This window comes from Entelurus aequoreus, linkage group LG19 (assembly GCF_033978785.1).
Source record: "Entelurus aequoreus isolate RoL-2023_Sb linkage group LG19, RoL_Eaeq_v1.1, whole genome shotgun sequence".
Taxonomy (NCBI): Eukaryota; Metazoa; Chordata; class Actinopteri; order Syngnathiformes; family Syngnathidae; genus Entelurus; species Entelurus aequoreus.
Genome location: NC_084749.1, coordinates 25,814,905 through 25,839,055, shown reverse-complemented (window position 1 = coordinate 25,839,055; position 24,151 = coordinate 25,814,905). Strand labels below are relative to the sequence as shown.

Below are 24,151 nucleotides of genomic sequence, written 5' to 3'. Positions count from 1 at the left end.
ACAACACAGTTAATTTGTTAATCATCAATAAACAATAATTGTTTAATTTATATCCAGAAACTACTTATACATTGGGTGATTAAGTCAAAATCTTTACTGGAGTATTTACATATTTGTGCTCAACGTTTTTTACTTGAACCTGACTCCACTTATTTGAATTGCTTTATTGTCTATTAATCACTAAAATGTATTCTTGTTTTACTAGACTTATCAAATATTTAATTAAATTGTTGTCCTCGTTTTAACACATTAATTAATACCTTTTTCTTCACACTGCACAAACTGAAATTGTTTTAAACTCCCTATTTCTTTACTGACTTTAATTTTTTCCAACTCCTTTTTCTTCTTCACACAGGATGTGAACAACATTGAAATGGCAAAATGTAAGCAAACAGGATATTGTAAGTGTCAATATGTAAAATATATTATGTGAATTAATTATCAGTAATTTATATGGAAAAGGAAAAGGAATACATACACTCTGTTTCCTCCCACATATGGAACCACCTCAAAATAATCATTAACTTATTATGGGATGATGCTTACAAACATAGTGAATATTAGAGCTACTTGGCCTCCTCCTTACTGAGGTAATATGAAATAGTAAGTAGTGATTCTCATTACTTTTGATTTATATTACTATATCGACAGGTGGTAGAAGGGATTTGGGATGAGAAGTAAGGGTTATTCAGCTAACTGACTGGGTGATAAACATACAGCAACAATTCTACCTTCAGTCTCTTAATCTGTCTGCCAGTAATTCTCTCTTTATCCCATCTCTTGTCACTCCATAGTCCTCTGTGACTTTCCTTCCGACCTAATTAGCCGCATAATCTTAATGACTAAGAGCCACTGTGGTCTCTGTGTGACCTTTGCGTCTCACAGTATTTGTGTGCTAGAGACAGACAACCAGTGTTTATGTGAGCATTTTCTAACTAAGGTTATACAGTAGAGTCAACTAGGGCTGGGCAACATATCGAATATACTCGATACATCGTGGGTTTGTCTCTGTGCGATGTAGAAAATGACTATTTCGTGAGTATTCGAGTATACGTTCTCACGCAGTTGCTTTTAGCTGCGGGCATTAAACTACAGGCTTTTCTCACTATTTCTTGTCTCTCCTTCTCACAGAGACATAAAACAAGCGCACCTTGTTACATACGTCACATACTGTCACGCGTGCAACGTCATACGCTCTCGCCGAGCAGAGAGGTAGCGATATGGGTAAGGTTAGCTGTAGCAAGTGGTGCAAGCAGAGCGGTGCAAGTGGTAATACGAGAGAGAGAAGGTGCGAATTTGGTAACAAACGGAGGAAGAATTAATTCCCAAGAAAAACAGCACGGGGTCCATCGTCTGGCGGTGGTTTGTCTTCAAGCGGAAAGATGTTGAACAGACAACCGTAATATGTAAAGTATGTGGCAAAAAGCGTTGCTACAACATCATTTGAAAAGTCACCCGCTAAAGTGCTTGAAACTCTGCATGTCAACATTTCCGGCCGGTGCCACACCCAACAAAATGCCGAAGCAACCAGCACTGAACCAATTGAGCCTGGCGTCTTCCATTTTCAGATCAACACCGTATGAAAAAAATAGTCAAAAACAGGAGATAACGTCCGCAGTAACCTACCACATAGCGAAGGACATACACAATTTGATTTCCTATTATGCAGCTAATTTTTATTTTACAGTTTTTGAAATATCTTTTGTGACATCATGCACAAAAGTGCACTTTATTTGTTTTAACATATTGTAGTGGCGTTCTGTACAAAAAGTGTACTTTAATTTAGTGTTGTTTTGATATGTCATCTTAGTGACATCATGCACAAAAGTGAACTTATAGCTTATTTTAAAATGTATCTGACAATCTTGCACTTTCTGTTTTGAAATTACATGAATTACATGTGCTACTGCATCAAGGCCTACTGAAACCCACTACTACCGACCACGCAGTCTGATAGTTTATATATCAATGATGAAATCTTAACATTGCAACACATGCCAATAAATCTTAACATTGCAACACATGCCAATAAGGCTTAACTTATAAAGTGCAATTTTAAATTTCCCGCTAAACTTCCGGTTGAAAACGTCTATATATGTTGACGTATGCGCGTCACGTCACGGAGAAAACGGAAGTATTGGTACCCCATTAAATCCAATACAAAAAAGCTTTGTTTTCATCTCAAAATTCCACAGTATTCTGGACATCTGTGTTGGTGAATCTTTTGCAATTTGTTTAATGAACAATGAAGACTGCAAAGAAGAAAGTTGTAGGTGGGATCGGTGTATTAGCGGCTGGCTGTAGCAACACAATCAGGAGGACTTTGACTTGGATAGCAGACGCGCTAGCCGACGCTAGCCGACCGCACGGATGATCGGGTGAAGTCCTTCGTCCTTCCGTCGATCGCTGGAACGCAGGTGAGCACGGGTGTTGATGAGCAGATGAGGGCTGGCGTAGGTGGAGCGCTAATGTTTTTTATCATAGCTCTGTGAGGTCCGTTACTAAGTTAGCTTCAATGGCGTCGTTAGCAACAGCATTGTTAAGCTTTGCCAAGCTGGGAATTATTAACCGGGTAGTTACATGTCCATGGTTTAATAGTATTGTTGATCTTCTGTCTATCCTTCCAGTGAGGGATTTATTTATTTTGTTTCTATCTGCATTTGAGCCTGATGCTATCACGTTAGCTCAGTAGCTAAAGAGCTTCGCCGATGTATTGTCGTGGAGATAAAAGTCACTGTGAATGTCCATTTCGCGTTCTCGACTCTCATTTTCAAGAGGATATAGTATCCGAGGTAGTTTAAAATACAAATCCGTGATCCACAATAGAAAAAGGAGAAAGTGTGGAATCCAATGAACCCTTGTACCTAAGTTATGGTCAGAGCGAAAAAAGATACGTCCTGCACTGCATTGTAGTCCTTCACTCTCACTTTACTCATCCACGAATCTTTCATCCTCGCTCAAATTAATGGGGTAATCGTCGCTTTCTCGGTCCGAATCTCTCTCGCTGCATTGTAAACAATGGGAAAATGTGAGGAGTCCTTCCTCCGGTGACGTCACGCTACTTCCGGTACAGGCAAGGCTTTTTTTTATCAGCGACCAAAAGTTGCGACCTTTATCGTCGTTGTTCTCTACTAAATCCTTTCAGCAAAAATATGGCAATATCGCGAAATGATCAAGTATGACACATAGAATGGATCTGCTATGCCCATTTAAATAAAAAAAATTCATTTCAGTAGGCTTTTAATAACTGTTTAATAAATACAATATTGATAAATTTACTTAGTTGTGATTTCCCTGTCTGCATGAAAGTTTAAAATGAGCATATATTACTGCAGTATGAACAAGAATGTTTTAATGCAGACACATAGAATCATCATACTGGTGTGATTATATGCATCAAGTATTAATTCAAGGCTAAGGCAAAATATCAAGATATATATCGTGTATCGTGACATGGCCTAAAAATATGGAGATATTGATAAAAGGCCATATCGCCCAGCCATAGAGTCAACGTTCAACTTCGGTCATCATTTAATATAGCAACAACAATATGACGTAACAATAACATGCTTGAAGTCAAATAATTGTTACGTTTAATGGTAATTATTTTGATCAGGTCTATACAGAATGTGTATCAGATTTAGTGCACATAAGATCTACAGCCTTACAGCAAGAAGGTTCTCGGCTTCTTTTAAAATGTATCTGACAATCTTGCACTTTCTGTTTTGAAATTACATGAATGTTTGTGCTACTGCTTAATAACTGTTTAATAAATACAATATTGGTAAATTGAATTAGTTGTGATTTCCCTGTCTGCATGAAAGTTTAAAATGAGCATATATTAATGCAGTATGAACAAGAATGTTTTAATGTAGACACATAATCATCATACTGGTGTGATTATATGCATCAACTGTTAATTCAAGGCTAAGGCAAAATATCAAGATATATATCGTGTATCGTGACATGGCCTAAAAATATGGAGATATTAATAAAAGGCCATATCGCCCAGCCTTAGAGTCAACGTTCAACTTCGGTCATCATTTACAATAGCAACAACAATATGACGTAACAATAACATGCTTGAAGTCAAATAATTGTTACGTTTAATGGTAATCATTTTGATCAGGTCTATACAGAATGTGGTATCAGATTTAGTGCACATTAGATCTACAGCCTTACAGCAAGAATGTTCTCGGCTCAAAACTTGACATAGGCGTGCGTGGAGTTTGCATGATCTTCTGGAACAGTATAGACTGCAGAGATAATGGATAGTTTTATGAAAGGTTTAGCCTACCTCTAAGACCTCTACTGCCTCCTTCTGTTTAAAAACAATAACTACATATAAAATGTCAGTATTCTGTAGCAAAAACATATCTTATAAGAGATGACAATGACCTGGATGAATGAGAACATTCATAGCCATATCTAAAACAAAAATAAACAAAGTATAAAACAGATTCAGTATGTTATGTATGGTACAAAAACAAAAGAAACCAATGATTAAAAAACAGAAAATTAAATGAAATATCCTATAATGCAATGTTTAACTCATGAAACCGACTCAGAGGCAGCTTTACCTTGTAGTGGGCATGGCTTTTAGAATAGAGGGATGAGAATGGTGGGGCTAGGGCTTCATTCATATAGTCCCCTTGTTGGTAAGGCCTCACTTCACCATCAAATGGAGCTTCTGGAGATTTTTCCTATGATGTATAGACATCAGCATTGTATAACTCACCACATACAGGTGTTACTTTCTTGCACATACTAGTTAGTATAAACTAAACAAGGGGAAAAGCATGCACATATCAATTCTGGAAATAACCTAGGCCCATTGTCAGGTTCTTCTTTCAGCATTAACAAACAGTTTCCTAGTTCTTTCTATTAATGGAGATGTGACGACCAGTGCATGGTGGAACAGAACATTCTTGTACATGGATTATTTATAAGAAGGATACATAACATTTAACAGAAAAGGAGGAATGGGTGTGTTTCTCTCCCATAGAGAGAAAAAGACGCAGGCTGTGTGCAAGAAAAGGAGCGAGAAGGGAACAAGTACATAGGGAGAACAAGATGGCACACCCATCTGTCATACAAAAGCATGCCAAATGAAACATTCGGGAAGGTGAAGCGCTTAAAATAACCTGCACATTCGCCAACAGCGACATACAATAACAATGTGATAGTGATGCTAATGTTAGTTAGCTTAATGGTATGTGTACTTTACAAAACAAGGACAGATGGCCTTGAAAAACATGTGGTTAAATATGTTTGATCAGTGCAGAATCTCAAAACAAATCAGGACCGCATTGTATGATATGAATTAACAATAAGGTGATCACATATTAGATTTTAACCATGCACCCTAAATCTGCCAAGTGAAGTTTTAAAGGCCTACTGAAACCCACTACTACCGACCACGCAGTCTGATAGTTTATATATCAATATCTTAACATTGCAACACATGCCAATACGGCCGGGTTAGATTAGTAAAGTGCAATTTTAAATTTCCCGCGAAATATTCTGCTGAAAACGTCTCAGTATGATGACGTTTGCGCGTGACGTCACGGATTGTGCGGACATATTGGGACACCATTGTGGCCAGCTATTAAGTCGTCTGTTTTCATCGCAAAATTCCACAGTATTCTGGACATCTGGTTGGTGAATCTTTTGCAATTTGTTTAATGAACAATGAAGACAGCAAAGAAGAAAGCTGTAGGTGGGAAACGGTGTATTAGCGGCTGGCTACAGCAACACAACCAGGAGGACTTTGAGTTGGATAGCAGACGCGCTACCGTGAGTACAGCTTTGGCTTCCAAACATTTCATCGCTTGCCCGTACGTGCGTGCCGCTATGTGCATGTCACGTACGTAACTTTGGGGAAATATATGTGCTGTATGAACTTTACGGAGGTGAACAGTACTTTGGGCTGTGGGATTGAGTGTGTTGTGCGGGTGTTTGAGTTGTATTGGTGGGTTATATGGACGGGAGGGGGGAGGTGTTTGTTATGCGGATTTATTTGTGGCATATAAATACAAGCTTGGTTGTGTTGTGGCTAATAGAGTATATATATATATGTCTTGTGTTTATTTACTGTTTTAGTCATTCCCAGCTGAATATAAGGTCCCACCCGCCTCTCACAGCATCTTCCCTATCTGAATCGCTTCCACTGACCTCTAATCCTTCACTCTCACTTTCCTCATCCACGAATCTTTCATCCTCGCTCAAATTAATGGGGTAATCGTCGCTTTCTCGGTCCGAATCGCTCTCGCTGCTGCTGGCCATGATTGTAAACAATGTGCAGATGTGAGGTGCTCCACAACCTGTGACGTCACGCCACTTCCGGTACAGGCAAGGCTTTTTTATCAGCGACCAAAAGTTGCGAACTTTATCGTTGATGTTCTCTACTAAATCCTTTCAGCAAAAATATGGCAATATCGCGAAATTATCAAGTATGACACATAGAATGGACCTGCTATCCCCGTTTAAATAAGAAAATTTCATTTCAGTAGGCCTTTAAGGGGCGCTATATGGGGTGTAGTGTCAAGCCACAAGGTGGAGCTACATAGCAACATCTTTATCACAGTCCTGTTTGGACTACTCATTACTGTTTTGTGTTGGACCTCTTATTGTTTTGCCACCTATTTATTTCCTCATTAAATTAGTGCATTTAGTTATTTGTTGCTTCCCAGGGTTTTCAAGTTTGGTTTGTTGCGCCTTCACTCAGCTTATTGTGATAACCCACCAATGACAAATTGTTATAATTTTTCTACACAAACAAACAGCAAGATCCACAAGAACCCTGTATAATAACAATAGACGACAGCTCGAGATAAAAACAATTAAATGCAATGTAAAATTTAATTTTTAAAGTATGTTCATTGTGATCTATTTATACTCTAAGCAAAGCAGTCAGTACTTTGCTTTCACAGACATCGGTTAAAACGAGATAATTTGTTGCAAAATCACAGTTTAATTGTTCCCTGATATAATAGTTGAATGTTATTTAACTGTGCATATATGTTATTAAATCTCTGTGCATCAATCTAAGGAATCTAAAGGCAATTCTACCGATCAGTGTCAGTGTGTCCCGAGGAAATTAATACATAAATGCACAGTAAAGTAAATGTAAAATATTGCTTTATTAAGCAAAGTGTTCTGCACTTAGCACTGATTGCGTGTTCAATAAATACAAGTTAAAAGATTCATTTAAGCTACTGTACATTTAATGCCAGAAAAAAATATATATATATTTTTTGCCCCCTTCCAAACATGTTATTTTAGCATGTAATCTAAATTAAATCTTTTTTTTTTTTTTTACAGATTTGTGTTACTCCTTATCTTAACTCCTTATCCTAACGTATACATTTGGTAAACTTTTTGGTAAATGTACGTAATTTTTCTTAACTTACAATTGAAACTAGGTGTTCGCCTGGGTTACTCAGTTCTCTTACCTTAACATTACCTCCTCTGAAAAATGTGGATTATTTCACAAGTCACATGATCACACAGGAAGTTGTATCATTCAGATCCTGTAGGCCAAAGTAAGTTTACTCATTGATTTTCTCTGTACATTGGATGACATTTTATCTGTGACAATATATTAGCACAATCCTTTTACCAAAATTATTTTTGATGTAATTTGTTTATTGTTATTTGTCAACATGTGGCTATATTTCATGCATTTTCTAATGATATGCTAAAAAAAAAATCCTGTTACTCTAATGAGTCAACTTCAGTTCTGTAGATATAGTCCCATGGTACTAAAATAGGTTTGTGCACATATACATTTATAGAAAATAAAGTCTGAAAAAATCTTATTATAAAACATGCATGTTCCTCGACATTGGTTTGCACTCAGAATTGTTGAGTTGCCTCAACAAGTTCACCAAAATAGAAGCAAAAAACAAGAGCACACAGAGCCTAGTAGGGGCTTGATAACAGGGGTGCCCAAACGTTTCGCCTCCAAGGCCAAAGTGTAAAATAAAAATTTGAATTGGCTGCGGGCCAAACATTGGATTTTAAGCGTACCGTGCCACAGCACCATGAGTGAGGAGTTTAGCCCCAAAACATTATGTAGCTTGTAAGAGGTCAGTATGAATGTGTTACATTTGGGAAGCCACCCTTTGGCAGGACAAGTGAAACAACTTGACAGGGAACAATTTGTGCCGCGAGAACCACTTGGGTCAACCCTGATCTATAACATTCACAGAGGTATGTGTTTTAAATTGCTGGTAGATGCAATTGTTTTATATTATTTGAAGAATTATTAAAAAAAATTCAAATTAAAAATATTACTAGTTGTCTTGATTCCACTAAGATGCTTTGGTCAAAATAGCCCATGGTTAAAAAATTACAGAACATTGAAAAGTCTTCAATTAACAGCGGTGATTAAAATAGAGTAATTGGTTTTGGGGGCTGTTCTGTCTCATGCAAATGAGTCCACTGCTCAACCAACTCTCTTCTCGGCAGTCTGATGTGAAGTGGGTCTTTTAAAGGGCATATGAGCAATGAAGTATTTTGTACTTTGCAATTATAAGGAAGGAAAGAAGGAGATTAGCCCTCAAATCCAAACATTCCAGACTTCAGCACTAGAGCTGGAGACAAAGCTTCCCTACATTCCCAACCGAGGTCTTGGGACCCAACAAAAATTGCAAAAAATCATCCATTCATCCATTTTTTATCGCTTGTCGTATTTAAAATTAATCCACTCTGCTCTGATATCATAAGTGGTTGGGAGGTAATGTATTGATGTGTATCTGTGTATTCAACACTGCAGCTCTTCCTAATTTTGGGATTTGACATACAGTAATATTGATCGCCTCCCATTTTTCTTATGTAGAGAGTCTGCTGGGAAACATGGCGGGGTTCATAAAGGAAACAATCCACTCATGGTGGTGTTTTCAATTTTATGTGCCAGAAAAAAGAGACGATATTTTGCAGCAGATAATATGGATGAACTCTAATATTGTAATAGATGGAAAGCCTTTCTTTTGGAAAAATATGTTTGAAAGAGGAATCATTTTTGTCAATGATATTATCAATGAGAATGGTAAGATTATGAAGTATGATGAATTTATAACTATGTATGGTGATGCTTGTTCAAGCTTTTCATTTAATCAACTAACTGGAGTAATTGGGAAAAGATGGAAAAAAATAATTAATTATGGAACTACTAAATTATTAGTTTGTAAACCTCTAATAAGAAATTCGAGTTGGCAAAAAGGAACTAAAATAAATGGAAAAATATATATATTTTATTTAATAAATAAATCTTTGAAGGCTGTCCCATATAACACATATGGAAAATGGGAGGACTTTTTTGACTGCCCGTTGCCGTGGGATGCCATATTCAAACTAATCTATAAAACTACTATTGATGTGCAAAATCGTTATTTTCAAATAAAAATGATTTATAACTTCTTACCCACGGGGAAAATGTTAAAATTATGGAATATGACAGAGTCAGATGACTGCCGATTTTGTTGTCAGGAGTCTGAATCCACCCTGCATTTGTTTTGGTATTGTCATATTGTGTCTTCGTTTTGGGTGGAAGTTGAAAAAATGTGTTTAAGGATTGGTTTGTTTATGAAGCTTGATGTGGTTTCTGTTATTTTGGGAGAGTTCATTGACAATCATGATTTAATCAATTTAATTATAGCACTCGGTAAAAGGTTTATTTTTAAGGCCAAAAACAGATATTCACTTAGTATTACTTTCTTTAAAACATTTATTCAGTATTTTTTAACTTTAGAGAGTTACATGGTTGAAAACGATAATGATGCCAAAAAACATTAAAAAAGATGGGAAGTCCTCAAAGGCTTATGTTGAAAGTGTAATTATGTTTATAGATTATATGCTATCTGTTGTTGTGTTCCCTAATTTTGAGTGACCTGAACATAATCTGGACTGTACATAATTTTTTTTTTTGGAAAATGTAATTTTGTTTATATATTGTATGCAATCTGTTGTGTTTTCATTTTTTATTTTTTATTTTCAGTGTACATGAATGAAGGTGTGTGTTGCTGAACGACTTGGACATAATCTGGACTGGACCTGGTTTTAAAAACCCTTTAAACAAATCTAATTTAATTTACAACCTGGTCTGGTGAAGATAAGGTCCTTTTTTTTTAGATAAGATAAATAAATATTTTCTTGGATAAAAAGAAAGTAAAACAATATAAAAATAATTACATTAAAATAATAATAATAATAATATTTTTTTTTAAAAAGTAATTAAATGAAAATGTTAGTGGACCAGCAGCACATACAATCAAGTGTGCTTCAGGGACTGTGTCCCTTGCAGAAGTGTTGTCCATGTTGTGGGAACCAGAAATATTGGTAGCAGAAAGAAACAACCCCTTTTGTGTGAGTGGGTGTGTATGAGTGTGAATGGGGGAGGGAGGGTTTTTTTGGGTTGATTCACTAGTTGAAAGTGTATCGTGTGTTTTTTCTATGTTGATTTAATTAAAAAATATATATATATATATATATATATATTGGTCCCCGGGTAGTAGAAAAGGACATTTTCCAAGGTAGCTACCCAGTCATGGAGTAGAAATTCAGTTTAAGGGAGGTCTTATGTAAATGATTAGCCTTTTTGTCATGCCACAAACTGGGCCAAAAAGTGAGCAGCTTGCTCAGACATGTTTTCTGTATACACACATTTTTTAGCAATTTAATGACAATATTATTGGGGACAAGGTTTTCTTGTAATCAAGATAGCTCAGTGGGAAACACTTGTTTTGTATTTACTACCATATCAAATTAATATATAAATTTTTCCTTGACCATTTTTCTAACTGGCCAATTACAAGTCGAAGGAGCATTTCAGTTTGTAAACTCAAACTGATGTTGAAAAAAATCAGGAGTTACCTGAGCAGGTTCGATGTGTGTGTGGGTGACGTATCCATGGACATGCTGAATCTGCGATAGCTGTCGCTCCGCAACCTGAACCAGCTCCGCCCCGCGGAGATTACAGTGCCGCCTGAGAGATCCATCCCTCATCAGGGATCTCTCCATGTCTCTTCCTATATTTCTTTCCATAGTTCCAGTTCCCTTCCCCTCTCTTCTCCAGGTCCCCTGATCCATCCCTTCCCTCCCTAGAGTCCCTCCATCAGTCAGCTCTCTGGTAACTCCCATAGGGTGCTGAAGACAGGTATGCTGGTGAAATTGTGGTGCACTTAGCGAAGCCCCTTCCTCTTCTGGGTATCGATACCTCTAGGGGAGGACGATAAGGGAAAAATGTTGGGGCAATAAAAGAAAAGAGGTGAAAAATGTAAGGAGAAAGTAGAAAAAGATGGTAAAGACAGTGGTGATGAGGAGGTACAGTAAGGTACAGCGGGGAAGAAGAAAACAAGAGAGCACAGCAGCTTAAGTTATAATTCAAGAAAGTGTAGAACAGTGGTAGAACAGTTAAGGCTCAAAAATAAGAAAATATTTATTTGTGTCTAGTGCCGAATGTGTGTGGTTTATCATGTAATGGAGGCATGTAGGTGTGTAATGGAATATAATCAGATAACGCAGGTGGGGCACAGGTGTACACCCAGCATGAGAGTAATTGTGTCCTTAGGTTTCAGCATTGAACCAACCACAAGACAAAAATAAACAGGTGAAAAATGGTTCCTCAAATGTAATGAGAACATAAGTGGGAGATAATATTACCACAGAGGATAACTCGTTTTCTGTCTGGATGTCAAAACTATTTTCCAATAAAGGTCACGCTAGGTCTAACTGTTCTGTATCATAGTATATGAAAACATGGTCAACCATATTGTGCCAATGTAGACTTTTTTCAACCGTGTGGGGTGCTTTAATCCAGATTTGATGTGTCAGGCCATTAATTTATAGGCCATTATTGCATTCCCACATATGGCCTCGCTATAAACAATACCGGATAATTCCAAATGTACATGTTCTGTACAACATACAGCAAGGGCTATGTACTTATACTGAAGGTCTATAGTGTGATTTTGTTCATTATAATAGTCAGGTGGGGTGTGCTTTAATGAATTATGTTGCTGTGAAAGATTTATCTAAGTCAAAGTGTACCATGCATGAGTATATTGTGATTCAGGTTCTTGAGTATCTCCCATCAGTGACAACAAAGTCAGTCAAACATGCTAATTAAACTTCCTTCCCATGAGACGTACTAACATAGTTGAGGCTGAGAATGCTTAAAAGAGTTAATTGTTTCTAGATGATGAAGATTTTGGTTCACCCGTTTTAAAAGGTTGTAATTGTGTGTTTCACTAACCTTTAATACATTTACTAGTTTCATTTTAGTTCTTATTAGTCCTTAATTATTTTATTTTGCTTGATACCAGTAAATTTACATTTCTTATGTATTTTGTACAAAACACATGATAAGAATTAGGGTCCCCACTTTATCATTTAGGGTTAAATAATTTGTTGATGGCTGAAACATAAAGCTCTGCAGTAATCTATGGGATGCTCTCAATGCGGCTTTTACAGCCCACAATTAACACAAGTTCTAATCCATGATTTCCATTGGATGCGTAACGGCTACTTAACGGCTTCACTGCGAAACGTTTCCATGCTAGGCCGTCCGTCAATACTCCCCGACGGTGCCTGTGATGTACACTGACCCTTCATGCAATTGAAGACAGTTTTGTCTTTATACTTTATTTTTGTATTCTTAGCAAGCTACAACACAGCAGCAACAACCCTTCTGCCAAGCTTTGCACACACTCATTCAACTCCCGCTAACCATTTCCCTGCTTTTCCCGTGTCAGGTCAAAGTTCACACAAACCCCCGAAAAAGCTGTTCTAGGCTATGCCTGTAACATGCATGATTATTTGATTTTGAAACCCCAGAAAAAGCATTTACCCATTATCGTTTCCACAAGGTGGAATAATGTTTGGAAAATGTTCACCATTTGACCTTTTCCCGCTCATGACATTTTCAAGGTGTGAAATACAATCAGCCTTGAACAGGGCATATTTTATTTTGAAAATAAATTGGTTGTTTTACTTTGTGTCCGTGCTTTATTTTGTGTGTGTGTCTTCCTGTCCCGCACAAGCTAATTTTTGTTGAAATGACATGCTGTGATCCATCCATCCGCACCCATCTTCTTCCGTTTATCCGAAGTGGGGTAGCGGGGGCAGCCGCCTCAGCAGAGAAGCCCAAACTTCGCTCTTCCCAGGGGATCCCGAGGCGTTCCCAAGCCGGCTGGGAGACATAGTCTGCGATTTGCCTGAATTACATTTCTGGTACATGTAGTAACTTTGAACATGATCTAAAATGTATTCTCTAGGGGTGTAACGGTACACAAAAATTTCGGTCCGGTACGTACCTCGGTTTAGAGGTCACGGTTCGGTTCATTTTCGGTACAGTAAGAAAACAACAAAATATTAATTTTTTTGGTTATTTATTTACCAAATTTGTAAACAATAGCTTTATCCTTTTAACATTGGGAACACTATAATAATTCTGCCCACGTTAATCAACATTAAACTGCCTCAAGTTGTTGCTCAGATTAAATAAAATGACAAAACTTTTCTTCTACATATAAAAAGTGCAACATTAAACAGTTTCAAGTCAACTCATCATGCTTAATTTATTACAGCATTTGGGAAGCCTGTAGTTGATTTTTAATATGTAAATGTTATATTTTTATCAACATGTGATAGCAGGGACCTTGCCATTCAAAACTAGGCTGCTCCATTACTAATGATTAATGTAACTATAGCTGAAAAAATAGTACAATAGCAATAGGAGAGACTCTTCATCCCTGAACACCATGGAGTTCATGTTGGCTTAATGATGCACTTACATTATTATATCAACTATCAGAGACAGAAACTCTTCATTTAACATAATGTCCTTTTTTGCTGCTTCAACACAGCTCAATCAACACAGAAAAAGGTAAAGTGAAATAACAGACAGACAGGGCTTTGCTGTCCGTAACACACACACACACACACACACACACACACACACACACACACACACACACACACACACACACACACCGCAAAATGAGCTAACGTTAGGCTAAAAGCGAATTAGCCTTCACCTCAAGCCAGGACTGCGAGCGAGCTGAGCTGCCTTTTATATTTCTAGAAGGTCAATGGGCTCGTAGTGATGTTACTAATAGTTGACTGGGAGGTGTTTATTATAATTTGGGGAGAGTCCGCAGCCTGATGCTTACCTGCTAAACGCTAAGCACTGACTTCATGCGCTCTGAATACGCACTGCTGATTGGCTGTTACCGCTCTGAATACGCACTGCTGATTGGCTGTTACCGCTCTGCATGTAACCAATCAGATGGTTGTGTGGGTGGGACAATGCTGGATGCTGAGTGAAGAGGCAGAAAGCGGAGCAGCTTGTTAAGACTTTAGTTTAGGCGGCTACTTCATATGTTCGTGTGGAAACTCGTTCGGTACACCTACGAACCGAACCGAAACCCCCGTACCGAAACGGTTCAATACAAATACACGTAGCGTTACCCCCCCAGTATTCTCCTTTTCAGATTACGAGAGACAATTTGTAAAACAGTTTGGCTATAAACAACCAATCAGAAAACGGAAAAATGTTGACGTTATACGGGGCTAGCTAGCTGGCCCTGTGAGATGTATGTAAAATCTGACTGGTTAGTGAAACAGACCAATTGCTGATATAATTTGGGTGACATAGGCCAGCACACCTGATTCTGAAAGCCTGGGCCAGATTAGATTGACATAGCAACAAATAGAAGCTGTAATCTTATTGGACAAATCTACCACACTTACAAGTGTATTAAGTAGTGCAGCCAAGATACACACTACAAAATTAAGGTAACTATTGGGATTAAATTAATAAAACACTATAATTTAAATTGTATTTGTATATGTATATTTTATATGCTTCCGATAGTGATTAGGACAGCAAAGAAGGCCTTGGAGGCCTCACCAGGAAAGATGAGGTCACCTACCTAGGTTCCATTCTAGAGGCTAATCTTTCCTGTGATAAAATGGCAACCAAGGTAATCAGAAAGGTCAACCACACAGTAAAAAAAAATCCTATTTGTATGGTTAATTTACTCTAAATTTCTACTGTAATTTTTCTATTTTTTTAAAAATACTTTATAAAACTGTAGAATTGAAGATATTATCTGTAAATAAACAATCCGCCTGTTATTTTAAGTAATATGCCAGTAATGACAAACTATGTATATTTCTATTTTTTTTACAGAAAAATGCCAAATTAATTATACATAGCATTTTCTGTTTTCTTAAATTACTTTCAAATTCATGTAAAATTACAGTAATTATCTTTCATTAAATATGTAGCTTGTTATATAAAAGTGTATGTCCATACTAACAAACTAACACAGGGGTGTCAAACTCAAATACAGAGTGAGCCAAAATTTAAAACTGAACAGAGCCGCGGCCAAGGTTGAACAAATTAACCTTTAACGTACTCTACGAGCTATCGTCACGTCAATGCATACTTCATCAACAGTGATACAGGTTACACTGACGGTGCCAGTATAAAAAACTTTAACACTGTTAGAAATATACGCCACACTGTGAACCCACACCAAACAAGAATGACAAACACATTTCGGGAGAACATCTGCACCGTAACACAATATAAACACAACATAACAAATACCCAGAATCCTTTGCAGCACTAACTCTTCCGGGACGCTACAAAATACACCCCCGCTACCACCAAACCTCCCCCCCCACACACACACACACACCTTGTAGCATCCCGGAAGAGTTAGTGCTGCAAAGGGGTCTGGGTATTTGTTCTGTTGTGTTTATGTTGTGTTACGGTGCGGATGTTCTCCCGAAATGTGTATGTCATTCTTGTTTGGTGTGGGTTCACAGTGTGGCGTATATTTCTAACAGTGTTAAAGTTTTTTATACTGGCACCGTCAGTGTAACCTGTATGGCTGTTGAGGAAGTATGCGTTGCAATCACTCGTGTGTGCGTACAGGAGCCGCACATGTTATGTGACTGGGCCAGCACTCGTTGGACTGGCTGAAAAGCTGACGTGACGATTTTCGAGAGGGGTGCTGAAGTTTTGAAGACTCTCGGGAGGGTTGGCAAGTATAGGAATTAGCAGTGAATGCGGTGTTACCGCGGCACCGCCGCAATATATAATCGGCGGGCCAGCTTTAGTGTTAATTTGATATCGCCTCAAGGGCCAAGTGAAATTTCACGGCGGGCCAAATTTGACACCCATGCTGTAGAATAAAGGTATTTTTCTGCAGAACTGTTTGCATCGTAACTTTATTAAAGGTGGTTGATCTTAATAATTTGGTAAAAATAGGTAAAATTACGATATATTTCCGCAAAACGTTTCATGACAATGTCTGTAAATATAATGTTTGTGATCATTATTTGGTTTACAATGTTTTACTTTAATTTGATGGTTTTCGTTTGGCAGCCGTAGCTGCCAGTAGATGACCGTTTTTTTACAGAATTTTTTTTTACAGTGCAACGAACGAGATTTCTCTACAGAATCTCCTCTCTGGTCAACAAAAGCACCTTGAAGATTCTAGCGGGAACTCTCGTTCAACCCCTTTTCGATTACGCTTGCATCTCCTGGTACCCTAGCACCTCCAAAACCCTCAAATCTAGACTCCAAACATCCCAGAACAAGCTAGTCAGGTTACTTTTAGACCTCCACCCCAGATCACACCTCACTCCAACCCACTTCTCCAAAGTGGGCTGGCTCAGGGTGGAGGACAGAGTAAAACAACTTGCACTGAGCCTAGTCTATAAAATCCGCTACACCTCCCTGATACCGAAGTACATGTCAAACTACTTCCTTAACGTAAATGACCGCCATAACCACAACACCAGGGGGAGTTCCACAAACCACGTTAAACCCAGATTTCGATCTAACAAAGGTCTAAACTCATTCTCCTTCTATGCCACATCAATATGGAATGCACTCCCAACAGGTGTAAAAGTAAGTGCATCTCTATCCTCCTTCAAAACTGCACTAAAACAACACCTCCAAGCAACTTCAACCCTTGACTACCACCCTCCCTCTTCCACCTCCCACTTCCCTGGATTGTAAATAACCAAATGTAAATAATCAAGTGTATTTCTAATGTATATACTTGTTCTTATGCTTTCTGAACTCAATATGTTCTCTGCTCGCTGTACAAGTCAGACCAACACTGTTTCAATGCCCATTTCTCTGATGATGCAATTGTTGATGACTGAAGTATGCTGTTATCAACCAAACCCTCCTCATCCCACCCCCCGGATTGTAAATAATTCAATGTATATACTCTGATGATTAACTTGTGTGATGACTGCATTATGATGATAGTATATATTTGTACCATGAATTGATTTACGTGGACCCCGACTTAAACAAGTTGAAAAACGTATTCGGGTGTTACCATTTAGTGGTCAATTGTACGGAATATGTACTGAACTGTGCAATCTACTAATAAAAGTTTAAATCAATCAATCAATCAATGCTCGCCCTGACAGCCCACCACTGATATATTCAAATAGGCATGGAAATGTGTGTTTCCTCCTACATCCCCCACAGTACTCGTTTACGTCACTTAAACAGACATAGTAAATTTAAAGTGGAGTCACTGAACTTAATTTCCTTTGTCTTTCACTCTGTTTTTAATATTCACAGTTGACATGATAATTAGGCAGGCATGGCCAAATAAACAGAAGGGTTGTATGCCAGGCACTAGGACCCTAAAGAGCCCTTGGTGTACACTGTGGTCACAATACTGATACAGCGCCTGCCCTCAGCGCTAACACTACCGTGCACATGTATGCCCCACTCCTGCATAGGGATGATACTCGAAACCGTTTTTTCCGGTTGTTCGATAAGAAAAGAACCGAGTCCTCGGACTCGAATCCCTTTTTGAGAACCGGTACCCGTTATCGAGACCACTATAGTAAAGAAAAAGAGTTGGTTCTTTATTCGAATCCCGTCCCGACCAGAAATGCCCCGTGTGACATCACAAGAAATGGCGTCACGTAGCTCAGTCATTAGGAGCAGATAGCGAAAGCAGGAAAAAAATGGACGGGAGAAAGTGCTCCAAGGTGTAATAAAGTTCAAAACAAAATGTATAATCCAATGAATAACTTTACTGAGAGATTTGAGCAGGGTACAAACAAATGACGAACACTTTTACGACCAACCGGAAACATAGCAACCAGGCTAGCAACACACCTCCTTTACGGCAGCTGTCACAACGTTCTTAAAGCAACCGCAGCATGACATTTCCCTTTTTTAACTTTTGTTTTTCTTTCCTTGTAAACAAAACAAAATCACACTGTATATGTCTAATTATAAATAATGCAGACGAGGCGTGTTGGCTGACTTCTTGACGTTTACTTTCACAGCGTGCTCATAACCTCATTCTTAGCTGCCGGGTGACGATATGCAACAACACTTTTCGGGGCTACAGCGCATGCTCGTCACTCCCGTTGCATGCTGGGTAGTGTTGTTGTTATATTCCCCAGCTCATAACATCTTTCCCCCTATACAGAAATAATGTTAACTCAATAGTGTATTTCTTTTTTTAGCTTTAACTTTTCATTTTTTAGCATTGTAACCACATTTGCAAACAACTTTTCTCTTCATAGAATTTTCTTTCAATAAAGAAATAAAGTGCAAAAATGTCAAAGCATCATAACAAACAGTTATGTCAAATAGCAGCAGAAGTGCACTTTTTGGAGAGCTGTATTATTTTCAGTTTTGTGCCCAAGGGACTGATTTTATTTAACACTATTATTATTTATACACCTATAGTGATCACAGAGACAGGTTGTTTTTGTGTTACAGTATATATTTGTTTTTCTGAAAAATCCCACTTAATATACTTTGGGTAACAACAGTCAATATTTATTTATTTTATTTTATTTTTTTAGGGGGGCAACAGTCAATATTTATTTATTTATTAGATTTTATTTATTTCTTATATAATAAAAGTGAGCTTTTGTTAAACCAAATATTGTGTGGTTTTTTCCATATACAACAACCTATCTGGACTCGATAAGAGAATCGATAAGGAATCGGTTAGATAAGAGGAATCGATAATAGGCTCGAACTCGATAATTTGTTATCAAACATAATCCCTACTCCTGTACACACAAACAAATATACTCACACGCACAAAGCTAGAATTTTATACTGTTTGATTTTTTGATGACAAAGAGCATCATTTAAAAAACATGAAAGGACAAAGGCTCAAATCAAGTCTATTTTCACACAATGCTGTGTGCCTGTTGGGAGCTTCACAGCTTTTTTGGAAAGCAATACATTGCATATAAAGACAGTGCTTGCCAAAAACACCATTGACCACAAATTACAAAAACAGACACAGAAAAGCTGTAAGTGTCGGCAAGCCCCCTGCATTCAGATATACGCGGTTAGATTGGCAGCAGATATGGCATCACAGTGTATTTTTCACGCTATGGTATCTGTGTGATTTTATATCTGTGTGCATGGGAGCCAGAGTAAAAACAAGTGTTAGTCATGGTTGGTGAGATATGAAAGAGCAGGGGATCCTCCGCCGTAAGGGACTTCTCACACATAGACAAATTCGCCTTCACCGTTTTTCCCCCCTTTTTTCTTTCTCAACCTCTTACATCACATTCACTCACTGAGTCCTGCGATCAAAGATTAAAAATATTTATACACCCAGATTGCTTTTTAAGGGCAAATAGGTTATGCTCGGTTAGGGAATGAACAGTACATCCACATACAATGAAAGGGGTGGTTTTAAAAGACAGTCGGATTAGATAGATTCAGATTCAGATTCAGATAGGTTTTTATTGTCATTGCACAAGTACAACGAAACTTTGTTTTCAGCACAAACCCGTTCAAGATTAGACAAAACAAACAGTGTACAGGGTTACAGAACAGGAACGCTGATGGGTCGCCATTTTAAGGCGCCCCGTAAAAGATGGGGAAAAAAGGTATAACGTTGGGGAAAAAGATGAGTAAAAAAATACAATCTAGACTGGGCTCCTAAGGGGGCCCAGTCTGGAGTGGGAAAAAACCTCCATGCAATGCACACATAGACATGTTACATTTAATCACGACAAACTCGCAACAGAGGGGCGGGGAGTTGGGACCCTGGAAGGAGACCGCTGCCATGAAGCGCTGCCATCCGACCATCACCCGAGAAAGAAGTCGTGGTGAAGGCGTGGGGTGTGATGATGTAATGTTTTTTATAGACTGAGGCCGATCTGCAAAAGTTCGACTCCAGGTGTCGTTGAGGAGGGAGGGAGGTCAAAAGCGTCCATCGTTGAGGTGTCCTCGGGGGTGTTTTTCAGAACAGCCTGTTCCTGTTGTTCACAGCGTCAAGGCCATTCGAGGGAGTCAAATCGTAGATTAGGATGTTTGTTTTCCGCAAGCAGACAAAAAATACAATGACTTGTCTGTTGTATTTGTCCATGCTGGCTTCTCTCAAATTCAATTCAATTATTCTTTTCAGCAAGCTTCTCCATGATGTGATCCATCTTGCAATTCAGTTCAGAAATCGCCGCAGTCTGTGTTCCCACAGCCCTGCCCAAACCTTCCATTGTAATGAACAGCCTTTGGGCTCCTTGAGTGGCTGCCATCGTCTTACGAATTTGACGATACACCAGAGCAATGCCCAGCCCAATCAGCAAGTGCCCCGCAATCACAGTTCCAAATAGGTTGATGTCTTCCACGTCCTCGATGTAAAGGACTGAGAGGCACATGATTCTCCATTTATCCCAGGAATCTCTCACGTACCCCGCAGCAATGGTTCCATCAGGGCAGCCAGGCTCCCCCAAACCTATTTTCCTCGTCGAAAAGACTTTGTCAATTGCGTCGAGAGTCCAGCTGATCAAATCCATGTCTGATGTTTAGATTTGAGAACAGCGCAAAGAAAGAGGCTTCAAAAAAGTTCAGACAAGACAAAAACAAAGAGAGCAAGCTGGGAAAGGAGGGAGCGGAGAAAAATGTGACCGCCCTCACCAGAGGCAAGACAGAAAAAATAAAATAAAATAAAATAATTAATTACTTAATTTTGAATGATAGATCATTAGATTATCTTGTATTAGACAACTCATTAGTAGGCGGGGCAGTTTTACACCACTTCAAACTATACAAATGTTAATAAACACTAGGTTAAAATAGAAACATATCGATGGAGACAACCACTTTGTATCCACTTGACACCCTCCAATTGTTCCTGATACAATATATTAGGAGGAAATGTGCAACTCAATAATATCCAGCTTTAAAATTTCTTATAAAATGTTTTACCTTATGGTGCTTGCTAGAAAGGTATTTTTATACAGGGCCAATGAGCTTAAGATAGAGTAAAATATGCAATAACTGATGGAGCATTCATCCATCCATCCATCCTCTTCCTTCTTATCCGAAGTCGGGTCGTGGGGGCAGCAGCCTAAGCAGAGAAGCCCAGGCTGCCCTCTCCCCAGCCACTTCGTCCAGCTCTTCCAGGACCAGGCCAGCTCGGAGATATAGTCTCTCCAACGTGTTCTAGGTCTTCCCCGTGGCCTTCTACCGGTCAAACGTGACCTAAACACTGAACTCCTACCAAATGAGGGAAAGCCCCGCCACTCGACGAAGGAAACTCAATTCCGCCGCTTGTACTCGTGATCTTGTCCTTTCGATCATAACCCAAAGCTCATGACCATATGTGAGGATAGGAAAGTAGACCGACCGGTAAATTGAGAGCTTTGCCTTCTGACCCAGCTCCTTTTTCAAAAAGACAGACCGATGTAGGGTCCGCATCACTGCAGATGCTGCACCGATCCGCCTGTCAATCTCACGATGCACTCTTCCCTCACTCGTGAACAAGACCCCGAGGTACTTGAACTCCTCCAACTGGGGCAGGATTTCGTCCTCAACCTGGAAACACACTCCACCCTTTTCCAGACGAGAATCGTGGACTCGGACTTGGAAGTGCTGATCTTCATCCCAGTCGCTTCACACTCACCTGCGAACTAATCCTGCAGCCATCAAACCGGATACCCTCAGTGATCTGACTGCGACTAGAAATTATGTCCATAAAAGTTGTAAACAGAATCGGTAACAAAGAGCAGCTCTAGGGGAGACTAAACCTCATTGGAAACGTGTCCGACTTACTGCCGCAAACGCGGATCAAGCTCTGACACTGATCATACAAGGAGTAGACCGCAACAATCAGTTAGTTCAATACCTCATACCTTGTGAGTACTCTTCACAGGACTTCCCGAGGGACACCGTCAAATGCCTTCTCCAAGTCCACAAAACACATGTAGACTAGTTTGGAAAACTCCCATGAATCCTCAAGGATTCTTTCAAGACTATAGAGCTGGTCCACAGTTCCACAACCAGGACGAAAATCACACTAAACCCGAGGTTTGACTATCCGGCGTAGCCTCTTCTCTAGTACACATGAATAGACTTTACCAGGAAGGCTGAGGAGTGTGATACCGCAATAGCTAGAACACACCCTCTAGTTCCCCTTTTTAAATACAGAAACCACCACCCCAGTCTGCCAATCCAGAAGTATCGTCCCCAATGTCCACGCAATGCTGCAGAGTCTTGTCAACCAAGACAGCCCCACAGCATCCAGAGGCTAATGGAACTCCGGGCGGATCTTAACCACCCCCGGGGCCCTGCCACTAAGAAGCTTCTTAACTAACTCGGCAACCTCAGCCCCAGAAATAGGAGAGGCCACCACAAAGTCCCCAGGCACTGCGTCCTCATTGGAAGATATGTAGGTGGGATTGAGGAGGTCTTCAAAATACTCCTTTTACCGATCCAAAACATCCCTAGCTGAGGTCAGCAACACACCGTACCCACCATAAACACTGTTGACAGTGCATTGCTTGGGGGAAGCAATGCACTGTCAACAGTGTTTATAGGGGGTACTGAGGTGGCGGATGGTGGCCCAGAATCCCTTTAAAAGCTGCCGTACACCATGGCTTCTCCGAACTCCTCCCATGTACAAGTTTTTGATTGAGCACCTTGTTAGTGGTTAGAGTGTCCGCCCTGAGATCGGTAGGTTGGAGTTCAAATCCCAGCCGAGTCATACCAAAGACTATAAAAATGGGACCCATAACCTCCCTGCTTGGCACTCAGCAACAAAGGGTTGGAGCCACTGCTCCCCAAGGGGATGGGTCAAATGCAGAGGACAAATTTCAACACATCTAGTGTGTGTGTGACAATCATTGGTACTTTAATCTTAATCTTAATCTTTAATTTAGCTAAGTAAACAGACCTTGTTTAATTTAGCATAAGTAAACGCTAAAAGTAAATCACATACATCAAAAATAACATCAATAATAATTGTTAGTCATGTTGTAAATCATTGCTTGCTTGTATCATTGCTGTATCAATTGTGGTATTTAAAGGGGAACTGCACTTTTTTGGGAATATTGCCTATCGTTCACAATCATGATGAAAGACATGACAACGGATGGATTTTTTTTAATGCATTCTAAATATTAAATAAACGTAAATAAAAGTCCACTTACAGCGGAGCTAATTGGAGCTCCACTATTCCTCCCATAAAATATGATAACCATTCAAAATGCGGCAACAATACTCAATTTACATTTTGTGACTTGAATATTAATCAAATATATTGTGAAAAGTGATGTAGTTATTATAAGCGCTAACACCAACAAACTATTTATTGTGGTGAAGTAAACACTTCCCTGTCTCCCTATGTTTACATCATTGAGTGGTCTACCGTTTCCTCGCTTCCCTGCTTCCTGTAAATGTATTCTAGATCATAAATCATGCATCTCACCTGGAAAAGTAGTTGGCTGAGGAGATAATCTGACATGTTGCAACACTTTAACCGCCATTTAAGACCTGAAACTGGCGAGGACGAAACGAAAAGCGCTTGTTCCCCCGCAGCTCCACCTCGTTTCTTTGAGAGGATTTTGAGACATTATTCAACTAAACGGGAATAGATAATCATCTTAAATCGGCATCCTAATGACAGCAGACATTGCACAGTAGGTGATGTTTTATTATGTTTGTTTGGCTCTCATAAAGTCTGCAGTGAGTAGAAATCAGTGATGAAAAAAAAAAAGAGCAAACGTGATGCGTTTTAGAAAATAATGCGCCACATATGCTTAAAATGATCAAAATACGTAAATATTAAATGTTACTATAAATGTGCCGGTTACTACATAGCATTATGTATATAAA

At 39.0% G+C, this 24,151-nt stretch overlaps 1 protein-coding gene across 5 annotated transcripts in view; it reads right to left on the bottom strand.

Moving 5' to 3' along the window:
• Nucleotides 1-24,151, bottom strand: part of LOC133635229 (discs large homolog 1-like protein) — a 211,780-nt gene that overhangs the window by 134,835 nt on the left and 52,794 nt on the right. For 3 of the 5 annotated variants that reach the window (XM_062028164.1, XM_062028168.1, XM_062028167.1), the window contains 2 exons: nt 10,876-11,220; nt 4,581-4,703 (listed from right to left, as the gene is read on the bottom strand). The exons of the other annotated variants lie outside the window; for them this stretch is intronic. In XM_062028164.1, the coding sequence (XP_061884148.1) occupies nt 4,581-4,703; nt 10,876-11,220 (468 nt within the window). The remainder of the gene's footprint in view (nt 1-4,580; nt 4,704-10,875; nt 11,221-24,151) is intronic. 5 annotated transcript variants of the gene reach the window in all.